Here is a 12,392-nt window from a genome sequence, read left to right as displayed (position 1 = left end):
AGGACGACAGGGCTTGGGCAATTATTGGCACCAGTTCTGGCTGCCTTACCGCCTGTCTGAGGTTTCAAAAAACCTCCATGCATAAAATTGCGCTTCACAAATTCTGCAGCATTTTGAGATGCAATTTGCACGAGTGACGCCATATCAAACAAATAAACATAATATTGCGTGTCATATTATTGAGCAGCTTGTGCTAGGCATAAACTTTGAAGACATACTGCCTTTTTTGTTTTTCAATTGAGTATAAAATGTAATATATGTCTACATGTGACGACACACAAAGAGTGATGTCATCTGAAAGTCGTGACCTCATGTCCCATGCACTACCAAGCTCTACCAACACTGTGTATGAACTCACAGGGGGGCCTTTAGGTCCAGGGGGGCCCAGAGGACCCTGAGCTCCATCAGGACCCTGAAACAACACCATAACAAGCATCGTTACTCTCCCCATTCACCAACATCAGTGCCAATGTCCAACCAAGCAGGAACGATACGTTTTTTGCTCTGATTGCATGAGTGTAAAAATAGTATTTTTTATTTGTCTCAAGCCTTAACAATCCTTACGCATTAATATTGTCACATTGACCATGATCAACAGACTCCTGGGCGTGCGATGCAAACGTATATCTAGCATTTACATATGAGTGAACTTCACGCGCTCCTTCTCCGCAGTGGTCTTTCTCTTGTGTTTTCACTCCTTTGACTGCCACTGGCCATCATCCCTTATAGAGATGTGCACTGCCCAGAGCACGTCCTCTTCTGAATAGTCAATATCATGTGTCGACCTTGTGAAAATTCTCTAATTCACGTGCTCCTCTTCCTGCCCATCAGTGTAACTCAAAGAAAGCATCAACCCACACTTCTTTGCGCAATTGTCAGATTCTGACGCATTGTGTTAATGTCCATTCATCTGATCCCTATGTCACAGCGGGAAGTAAACACGTATACACACACACTCTGATGTGAACACGTAGCCTGCTGTGTTGCGTTCCTGCTGACAAATGTATCCAATTGTTTAGCGACCTTGTTGTGTGAATGGCTGTTGTTTTATGTATATATATAATGCAATCTCAGTCGAACTGTTCAATCTCTGTACATAGTTATGATAATTTACGTAGATTTGCCTCTAAATAGATTGTGAGCACTTAATGAATGCATCGTATTATACGAAGACAAATGTCTACATTCATTAGTCATTTCTGCTATTTTATTGAGCATTGTATGTGGTCGAAGGGATATAAACCTTTGATGAATCCAGTTTTCTCAGAAGATTGATCTTAAAAATGTACATTGTTTTATTCCCAACGATCTTCGTTAACAATTTGCACGTGGGTGGTCTTCTTCCTCTTCTGTCATATGGCTGCTGATGTATATGCAGAGCAAAAACTACAATTTCACATTCAGGCGGTCAAAAGCCAGCGGAGTGTATCGCTGTGATGTCTCCTTCATATTTGTAGATCGGGCATTGTGTCATTATACGTTGTATGGTCTTGTTCTGGATGACCACAGTCACACACTGGAAAGTTTTAAATTTCCCATTTGTGCATCAGGTATCCGCATCTGTTGCCATGGTTTGTGCAGTGGATGCGGCTTATGGTGAACCATGAGCTTCGTGGAAGATCAAACCCAGGGATATTCTGTGTTGGGTTTTCACAGGATGTTTATTTGTGAATTATTTTTAAGTTAATTCAGCTCTCCAAGCTTCATTGGGGTTAAACTCGCATTGATAAAGGTTAAGCGCATAGGTCCAAAAGGGCTTGGCATGACTTCAAGCTATGTCGAGGGAGGTTATTGTGGTCCTGATGAATGGCAATAGAGTGATTGATCTGTAATTTATTTTTATTTCTTGAAGTTTCATCACCTTTTTTGAAATAAGAATGGGACATTTGGCAATCCAGGTCCTTATTTACGTGACATTTATATAAATAGTTTTACTACTTTTGTTGCAACAAATGGTCCCGGATCTTTGATGATGTTCAGTTATACCATCTGGTCCAGAAGTTTTTTTGCCAGAGCTGACTTCTTCAGAGTCTGACATTTGGAACCCACATCTTCACCTTGAACATGCTTTTATTCCCTGGTTGAAATATGTTTTTTTTTTCGTGACAGAGACCTGTGTACATGTGAATGTTCTACCCTGTCATGTACTCTGGTCCACCTTTCTCTGCAGCGGCTGTCTTTCGTGAGTTGGCAATCATCATTTGTGGCATCTTTAACAATATTCGAGGTCTCCAATTTCTGTTCTTTGTATTTTCCTCATCCATTTTTCTTAGTTTTGAGTATTCAATCATTTGGTTCGCATTGCCATCTCTATGTATGCCTCTTCTCTTTCTCAGCATGTCTCACGTAATTTATTTTCTGTTTACTTTCTTACCCCCCCCCTCACTTGTATTGTTTTTTTTATGAATCTTAACGGAACTACCATTACTTCGATAATCACCACGAACATGATCGCACAACCACCATCAAGTAGTGCGAGCACAAATAAACACAACGAAAGGTGACTCACCCGCTCTCCGAGAGGCCCGGGTGGGCCATCATTTCCGGACGATCCCTGGACACAAACATCACATGTCAAGTTTTCTTAGATTAGTTAGGCCACCGTTTATATACAGTAGTCCCTCGGTTAACGTTTTTAATCAGTTCCACAAAAACTACTGTAAACCAAAATAACTGTTAATCTAATATAGGAAATACACCGAGTCTGCAAGTAAGCTGTTTCCACTGCCAAAACAGAAAACATAATGTGAACAAAGCCAGTCGAGGTCTAAATGCTCATAAACGGGCGTCGCTGGGTGTCTCAGCTCCACCTACGAGTGTTCGGATTGGCCGAAATTGACGCCACCACGTCCATAACGTAAACGTGCTGTTAATCAACTTTTTAACGTTTGTCAAAACCATGGGGGTTCCATGGGAGGCGAAATATTAACCAAAAAAACATTAACCAATGTCACTGTTAACCGAGGGACTAGTGTACTGCAAATGCTTAGTTTATTTTGTTCTACCAGCTGAGAACTCAAGGGTGACCTGGGTCACCAAAATGACAAAAGCATTAACATAAAAACGAAGCACAACAAATGAACGGATTAGAAATCAAAGCAAACAAAACAAAACAAAATCAGGGCACAAGCAACCAAATGTAAATTACAGTAAAAAACGACTCCTGCCTTACGAACAAAAACTCATGAAAAAATGCACAAACATAAATCAACTTTACGTAAAATAATGCAATATGGCTTTGTCATATTACTTAAAAAAATATTCATCGTGAAAGTTACATAACCATTAAAATGTATTGAGGGTTATAATTGCATGAGAGTGTGATAGGACCCTTCTTTAGCTGGCTGGGCTTATAACCCTTAGTAATATGACAGCGATCTGATGAATTTAACATTTATTTTAAATTTGTCCACAATTTTAGTAAAAGTAGTTGACTTGAATGTAAAGAGTTGAATGTATAAACGACGTTACCTTGGCTCCTGGCTTGCCTGTGGGTCCTCTTTGTCCCCTCTCCCCACGTGGACCCTGTTGCACACGCGTGGATTTCAATGCGCGCTATAACACTTGAACCCGCACGCATCACGGGAAACATCGTGTATAGTAGTATCTGGTTCTCACGTTCCCATTTCAAACATTTAGCTGTATCCTTTATCTCATTGTGGCGGCGACATGGCTCAGTGGTAGCGTATTCACTGCTCATTGCGGTGGTTCGAATCCGGCAGGGCGCTCCGATTAATACTGCGGGTGTGTTAGCTATAAAAACAGGTGCCATCTGCTTTACCTAGTCGTTCGAGATGCAGTGACATCACTCAAAGCAGCATAGGCCATTGTGTGTTGGCGTCAAATTTGAAAAATTACTCACAAATTACTTAATTACCTAATTGGATAATGCCCAGCAATCGTCTCCCCATACTCGGACAACTTGCTAGGACCCTTCTTTAAAAAGAGCCTTGAGACTCAGTGAGGCTTTCCTGGCTAAACAATCTTCCTAAATAAAACTAAGTTATTTAGGTCCCGAAATATCTCCATTAAGACAAAGTTACCCTGCACGCATCTTCCATCTCACTCTCCACATATCTCCAACATCTCACACTTCACACATCTCCCACTATCTCTGTCGAGGATCTTTGCTGCCTATAAACATCTTGTAGTTCAGCAACATTGGTTCAAGAAAGCCCGGCTCTGCTGATGAGACACTAAATGTAAAAAACCGGTCTAGAGTTTGATCGTGTTGAACGAATGCTGCTGTTAAGGTGCACTTCCAGAAGGCAGTGTGGATGATCGTATGGGTGATACACTGTTAATTGTTACGTGGAGGGACACATATGTAAGGAGACGAATGATCTGATGATTTACTTTGTTGCTCATTTTCTCCACAATGATGATGATTATTATTATTTTGTGTCAGTCATAACGGTGTGCAAACAATATGAGGCAATTACTACGAGAAAATTATCCACCGCGGAATGAATGTGGACACCGTTAAAAGCAAACGTTGAAGCAAAGCAACAGATCAAGACTGAATCAATGCATTGAACGACATTAAACTCAACAACTCACAGTGGGTCCCCTTTGTCCCCTGGGTCCAGGTTTTCCATGTGAGCCCTGTGAGGTGAAGGGGGTTGTGGGTAGAGGAGGGGTAACATTTCATTTAATAACAATATTCATTTAAATATAATAACTGTAAAGTAAGGATGCTACTTTTTCCACTGTAGCATAGGTCTATCAAAACTATGCAGTCGCCTATGATGAAGTTCAGCGCAAAACCAGCAGATGTCTGTGCAAATTAATTCCTGTCACTTGAACACAGATACCAATTACTGGGCTGTCTGGCTCAAATGTAAAGAAAATTCACCAAGTAATTCATATCTCTGATAATTATTTTTTAAAATATATATATGCATAATTAAATAAGCAGTGTTACCTGGGCAGCTGCGATTTTAGTACAATTATAAACTGTCATAAGAGAAAAGTTATAAAAATTCAAAAGGGAATATGCAAATCCAAGTGAAATCGCAATGATATGGGTGTGGCAGTGGTTGCTAGGGATGACATCATCCCTCCCTCCGCCCCAATCAGTTTCCAGGAAGCCAACCCCCTTGTAGTATGGCCAGCATGATGTTACCCATGTAACATGATTACCATGGCGTTATCGCTATGTGCACTTCAGCCGGTCTGTGGCTGAGGGAAGAATGTTTATATGATGAATGTTGGTTACATTACTTATTATTGTATGAATGTATTCATTAAACAATGTAAATGATATTTTTTTTTACATTATGTTATTCATGATTATAATTGAATTGATTTACTTTGACAATCGACTTTCGAGTGGTCCTGACTACCCCTAACACGAGTATGCCACATTGCCTTTAACTCCGTTATTAACCTGGGCCTATGACAAATCATTAATCAAGCTTATGCCATTTCTAGGCTGCATGAAGTCATTCCGCGCTCAGGCCTCTGGTTCCTAGAAGGATTGGTCAGAGTCCTGTTCACAAAAGGGTGTCTAGGTTCAAGACATCTCTATTATATAAAAAAAACATGTCCCATTACTGCATCACTAAAAGCAAATGTGCAGTAGTGTGTGTGCGGGGAGGCGGTGTTTTGCGAAGGCACTCACTCGCGCACCCTTCTCGCCATTTGTTCCGGGAAAACCTGGGAAACCCGTGGAGCCCTGCAATAAATAAAAGTGTTTTAAAACAACCAAGGTAAACATTGCTGATGTGGAAAAAAAACACAAGGTGGCAATGACAACAATTGTAAGGGGAGTGATGGCATAATGTTACGAGGTCATTTTAAGTGAAAATTACACGGACAAATCACAATATTAAAATAATGGCAAAGAAGCATGCATAGAAGCACGTAATTACGCCCAAAAGAGGGGCACGTGGATGAGAGAACACACCCAGGTGAACGGTTCATGGCATCAACCAAACTGTTAATAAAGGTAAGTGGGCTTGGGCTGGGTACTTCGTGGCCAGAAGGGGTGATTGCTAATGCTCAAGAATAATAACGGAGCAGTGGCCAAGGAAGGGAACGGGTCCGAGAGGACGTTTACTGAGGAGATGGAGCGATTAAATAATTTAGCGTGCAGGTGGTGAATGGACCGTCACGTTGCAGGATCGTGAGAGGTGTCAGCGACTTGGGGAGGTCTTCATTCATCAGCAGATTGACCATGGCTGACAATGATGATGGATTTAAATTAATGGACCATATAGCATATAGCAGAGCATTGTTATTATATGCTTGTGCACCACTGTCAACGAAGTAGCAGCATAAAATAAATAACACACACATGAGCAAGTCGCGTTTCGGAAACCACATTTCTACCATTGAACACATGCACACAATCAACCAGATCATCGGAAGAGATAGATCAACGTCGAATACCATTGTTCCTGGTATGAATGGACTGAGAAGCCATTTGATTCTGTGGAAATTAATGCACTCATTTGATTCAAAACCCGCTGCTGTTTATGCTCGTTATTTTTAACAGTATTACCACGTAATCTCTTGTATTGACATAGAAGTAACATCAATTACATTACATTTATTGATGAAACCTATAGAAAAATAACGAGAGTGGCTTGTGTTGTGACGGGATGATGGTTATGATTTAATATTAATTGTGGAATGCTTTGATGTCTGCCAGCCGAGTCGGCATTGCAAATATTTTTGTAGCTCAATGGGCTATACTAATAAAATAAACTTCCCATTATAATTATCAGTCATGATAACATCGTACAGTATTAATCGTGGTGGGTGTAACAATGGTAAATTCACCTTGGGTCCTTGACGCCCTGGATACCCAGGTAGTCCTGGGACTCCCAGCTTGCCCTGGAAGCAAAATAGATTTCCATAGTGACATCGCATTTGAGGTGGCCAGTCCATAATTAGCATGATCCATCCATGGTCCCCCGATAGCGCATTCACCGCTTGTTGCAGAGGTTTGCGGTTATAATCTAGTAGGCTGTCCTGGTTAGTAATGCGGGTGCATAACCATAAAATACACGGCATCTACTGCACGGTAGACGTTAAAGATCACGTGACATCATTTGAAGAAGAGTAAATCGTTGTGTAGCGGGGATATGTGGCAAATTTGAAAAGTTACTCGCCAATTACTTAATTGGGAAACAGCAAACATCACCCTCTACTGCGGAAACCCAGCAGAACCACTGTCTAAAGACGTTCCTGGGAAAACAAGTGTAAAAAATTATAATAAACCATTAATATAGTTAGCAAGCCTCTATTCAACCACAGCAAATTAATTACTTGCAAATTACATACTTGATTGGGAAACATGGCGATAACAGGTTCACTCAACTGGAGGTTTGTTTTATCGTCGCAGACAAAACTGATCTGGAGTTTGCTTATTTTGAATCAATGCTGCTGATAGGAGAGGAATACCTTAATGTTTTTTGCCGACTCGCCTCCTTCAGAAAATACCAGTGTTTATGGTCCCATAGTGGTGACACTCGCGCCTCACAGCAAGAAGCACCTGGGATAAATTCCTGACTTAGGCACTTTTCTGCGTAGAGTTTTGATGTTCTCTTCCTGTTTAGGGTTCTCCGGTGTCATCCCATAAGCACACGATGTAACTGGTATTGGTCAAACATGTGGAAGGTTTTCTGGGTGAACAAAACTTTCTTTCACTCACAATAACCCAGTAAGCCACTGACGCAGCCAAACATTGGGTGAGTGAGTCTGGGGACGTGATTACCCGGTACAAGTTAAACACATCATCGTACCTTTTCTCCTGCCACGCCAGCTGGACCCTGGTCACCAGGAGGGCCTGCGCGCCCCTTGGGCCCCTCTGGTCCATCCTCTCCCCTTACTCCTGCAGGGCCGCCCTCGCCCTGTACATTCACAAACAAGGACAAAGATCCCCCATAGAGCATTAACACACTGTAAAGTCGAATTATGTTAGCGAGCACCTGCAAAGGCCGGCACGGGACACGCAGGGTTGGGTGGCCAACAGCGCACGTAGCCGCCTTTGTCTCCCCAGTGGCGATGTTAACACACTGCACCTGGTAATCATTTAAGGCTGAGTCTACGTAGGGGAAGCCAAGCACAAGTTCAGATATTCGTCAGTGATTATTGGTTGTTTGTCAGGAATCGAACTTCTTTCCACCAGGTTCATAATGCAATCCGCGAACTGTCACACTGTCGCTCCCCACATCACACCTGAAACACAGGTACACACATTCACATCTGAAACACAGGCACACACATTCACACCTGAAACACAGGCATACACATTCACACCTGGAACACAAGCACACACATTCACACCTGAAATGCAGGCATACACATTCACACCTGAAACACAGGCACACACATTCACACCTGAAACGCAGGCACACACATTCACACCTGAAACACAGACACACATTAACACGCATTCAAGCCAAGGTAACGTCCTGCTCAGCCCTGAGCCAGTGTGAATATTCCACATTCCTTTGGTGTGGGCATGGCTATCCATTGGACAACCACTGTTGTACAAAGTTGCATTTACTTTATCGACCATGGAAGATGATTCGCTGAGTGGCATCAGAGAGACATTATTACCTCTACCTGATCAGATCAAGTCACGGAAACATTTTACATTGAAATTTAACAATGAAATTTACAAATAATCGAACGTATACTACTGAAATCATACAAATACACGCATATTTCAAATTGTAACTTTTGACGCAATATAGCCCAATAGGATGCATGACACTGCATGACATATATATGTATGTAATTTATGTATGTTGAACTACTTTCAAAACATGCTAATCGGAGGCGCGAGGAAAGGACAACAAACTAAACACCTTCGATTTAAAGCTTTGGTGACTGCAGGGATTCATCTTCTGGGTTCTTTTGATAAAGTCACGTAGAATGGCGATAAAATAATAAAAATATTAACATAATAAAATTCTCACGACGTTTCGGCCACAACACAAGTAGCCTTCCTCAGGTGAAGAAACAGGACTGTCCGGAAGACAGCGCTTGAGTGAACCCTGACAAGCTTGGCAGCATCTTTTAAGCTGTGTGGGAGGAACAGAGTGCCTTGACAAAGGAGTTTACATATAAATTAGCATGTAACTGGGGGATTAGCATGATGTTGGTGTGAGGGATTAGCACCACGGAGAGCGACGAGCTTTGTTCAGACGGACGAGTCCATCTATGTACGGAACGGAGGAGGGGGGAGAGGAGTTTACATATCAACAGTAAATTAGCATGTAACTGGGGGATTAGCATGATGTTAGTATGAGGGATAAACACCACGGAGAGCGACGAGCTTTTTCAGACGGACGAGTCCATCTATGTTCGGAACGGAGGAGGGGGTGGGAAGAGGAGGAAACGGCCACAGTGCGCTGCTCTGTCCTGTGTTGCGTTATAACTATGCTATAAACTAGACTGCTATACATTACAATATTATACCTTCTCATCTAAACTACATTGTATAATATCGTATCCATAGACAAACCCCACCCTTGAATTATACAATGCGTTACTATACACTACCCTATACTTTAGACTATAAAATATTAGACTTGTAGTATTACACTATGTATTCTACTAACCCTGCTGTATACCACATTGCTGTATATTCACTATACAATTACGGTACTATATATTGCCTTATGAATTATGTTAAACATAACACTGTTATACTATTTATTATTATACAAAATGCTATAAACTATACTATTGACCGTCGTGTGAAAGGTACTAAGAGGCAGTGACAGCAAATGGACTGCAGTCTGAAAGTCACCGTAAAATACAATCAATCAAGAACCAAAATGGTTTATAACGTTTTTCCAATGGTTACTGAGCCGGAATCCATCTTCTTGGTTGAAATTGTCTCTGTGGTTGTATATGTGGATAGCGTCATGAATGAATCTCTCATGGTAGCCGGATGGCTTGCAGAGAACCTCCGTCTTGGAGAAGTCAATGTCATGTGAGCCCACTAAATTATAACAGTGATCTGCCACGGCTGAGGTATTCGTCCTACCTTGTTTCAGGTCTGCTTTATGTTCACGGATGCGGTCCGAGATATGTCGTTTGGTTTCTCCAATGTAGCTGCTACCACTGAGGCAACTTAGTTTGTAGATGCCCGGGTACTGTATGTCTGGAACCACATATCTTACAGACGCCACCAGATCACGGATTTTATGTACTGTGTTGAATCGGACCTGGATCTTGTGTTTATTCAAGATTTTGGAGATATTTTTTGTGACTCCCGCAATGTAGGGTAAGGTGATGGTTTTGAATGGCTCCTCAAGAGGATCCTTCTTCATGGTTGGAGTGATGGCTTTGCGGATTGTGTAGTCGGAGTAACCATTAGCCTTGAGAGCTTGGTGTACGTGCTTGAGTTCACTAGCAATGTGTTCCTGGTCGGAAATGCATTGGGCTCTATGGTATAGAGTCTCGACTATCAACTCCCCCACCTACAAACTGGCTCGTTTTCTGTCTGATATCCTGCGGCCTTTTACTGGAAAAAAAACACCTCTGCGGTACTAAACTCTACTCACCTGGTTTTGACAATCAAGGGTATTTCCCTGTCCCCAGACGACCTGCTTGTCAGTTTTGATGTGGTTTCCCTATTCACCAAAGTTCCTGTACCTGACACCATCGCAATCATTGAAGACTTGGTTAATCAAGGACTGCATACTGATGTACCCCCCCTGGTGAGACACTGCTTAACCAACACATACTTCACCTGGAATGGAACTTTCTACAAACAAACTTAGGGCACCCCAATGGGCTCCCCCCTACCGCCGGTTGTAGCCAACGTTTTCATGGAAAAATTTGAGACTGACGCCATCCAGACTGCCACTCTACGCCCGACCTTATGGAAGAGGTACGTGGATGACACTTTTGTCATCTGGCCACATGGCCGGCCTGCTCTAGACCAATTCCTCGACCACATCAATTCCATACACCCAGCCATCAGATTTACCATTGAAGTCGAAAAAGATGGCAAGCTACCCTTTTTGGATGTCCTAATTAAAAGGAGACCTGATGGTTCAAACAGCCACTCTGTCTACAGGAAAGCTACCTATTCGGATGCTTACCTAAAACCGGATTCCCACCACCATCCATCCCAGAAGATTTCCCTCATCAAGACTCTATACCATAGAGCCCAATGCATTTCCGACCAGGAACCCATTGCTAGTGAACTCAAGCACGTACACCAAGCTCTCAAGGCTAATGGTTACTCCGACTACACAATCCGCAAAGCCATCACTCCAACCATGAAGAAGGATCCTCTTGAGGAGCCATTCAAAACCATCACCTTACCCTAAATTACAGGGTTCACAAAAAATATCTCCAAAATCCTGAATAAACACAAGATCCAGGTCCGATTCAACACAGTACATAAAATCCGTGATCTGAAAGATGTGGTTCCAGACATACAGTACCCGGGTTTCTACAAACTAAGTTGCCTCTGTGGTAGCAGCTACATTGGAGAAACCAAACGACATATCTCAGACCGCATCCGTGAACATAAAGCAGACTTGAAACATGGTAGGACGAACACCTCAGCCATGGCAGATCACTGATATAATTCAGTGGGCTCACATGATATTGATGTCTCCAAGACGGAGGTTCTCTGCAAGCCATCCGGCTACCATTAGAGATCCGTTCATGAGACTATCCACATATACAAACACAGAGACAATTTCAACCGAGAAAATGGATTCCGGCTTAGTAACCATTGGAAAGACGTTATAAACCATTTCGGTTCCTGATTGATTGTATTTTACGGTGACTTTCAGACCGCAATCCATTCGCTGGAACTGCATCTTAGTACCTTTCACACGACGGTCAATAGTATAGTTTATAGCATTTTGTATAATAATAAATAGAATAAAAGTGTAATGTTTAACATAATTCATAAGGCAATATATAGTACCGTAATTGTATAGTGAATATACAGCAGTGTGGTATACAGTAGGGTTAGTAGAATAATACATAGTGTAATACTACAAGTCTAATATTTTATAGTCTAAAGCATAGGGTAGTGTATAGTAACGCATTGTATAATTTAAGGGTGGGGTTTGTCTATGGATACGATATTATACAATGTAGTTTAGATTGGAAGGTATCATATTGTAATGTATAGTAGTCTAGTTTATAGCATAGTTATAATGCAACACAGGACAGAGCGGCGCACCGTGGCCGTTTCCTCCCCTTCCCCCCCCCCTCCTCCGCTCCGAACATAGATGGACTCGTCCGTCTGAACAAAGCTCATCGCTCTCCGTGGTGTTAATCCCTCATACTAACATCATGCTAATCCCCCAGTTACATGCTAATTTACTGTTGATATGTAAACTCATCTCCCCCCTCCTCCGTTCCATACATAGATGGACTCGTCCGTCTGAACAAAGCTC

At 42.1% G+C, this 12,392-nt stretch overlaps 1 protein-coding gene across 8 annotated transcripts in view; it reads right to left on the bottom strand.

Annotated features, from left to right (window-relative positions):
- LOC116938937 (uncharacterized) overlaps nucleotides 1-12,392 on the bottom strand; it is a 166,960-nt gene that overhangs the window by 54,509 nt on the left and 100,059 nt on the right. For all 8 annotated transcript variants that reach the window (XM_032946684.2, XM_032946686.2, XM_032946683.2 and 5 more), the window contains 7 exons: nucleotides 7,752-7,859; nucleotides 6,787-6,840; nucleotides 5,624-5,677; nucleotides 4,561-4,605; nucleotides 3,472-3,525; nucleotides 2,510-2,554; nucleotides 359-412 (listed from right to left, as the gene is read on the bottom strand). In XM_032946684.2, the coding sequence (XP_032802575.2) occupies nucleotides 359-412; nucleotides 2,510-2,554; nucleotides 3,472-3,525; nucleotides 4,561-4,605; nucleotides 5,624-5,677; nucleotides 6,787-6,840; nucleotides 7,752-7,859 (414 nt within the window). The remainder of the gene's footprint in view (nucleotides 1-358; nucleotides 413-2,509; nucleotides 2,555-3,471; nucleotides 3,526-4,560; nucleotides 4,606-5,623; nucleotides 5,678-6,786; nucleotides 6,841-7,751; nucleotides 7,860-12,392) is intronic.

Source organism: Petromyzon marinus, chromosome 5 (genome assembly GCF_048934315.1).
Source record: "Petromyzon marinus isolate PM22_M1 ecotype Great Lakes invasive population chromosome 5, UKy_Petmar_22M1.pri1.0, whole genome shotgun sequence".
Classification (NCBI taxonomy): domain Eukaryota; kingdom Metazoa; phylum Chordata; class Hyperoartia; order Petromyzontiformes; family Petromyzontidae; genus Petromyzon; species Petromyzon marinus.
The sequence above is the reverse complement of the archived record's forward strand: the minus strand, read 5'-3'. Positions and strand labels throughout refer to the sequence as shown.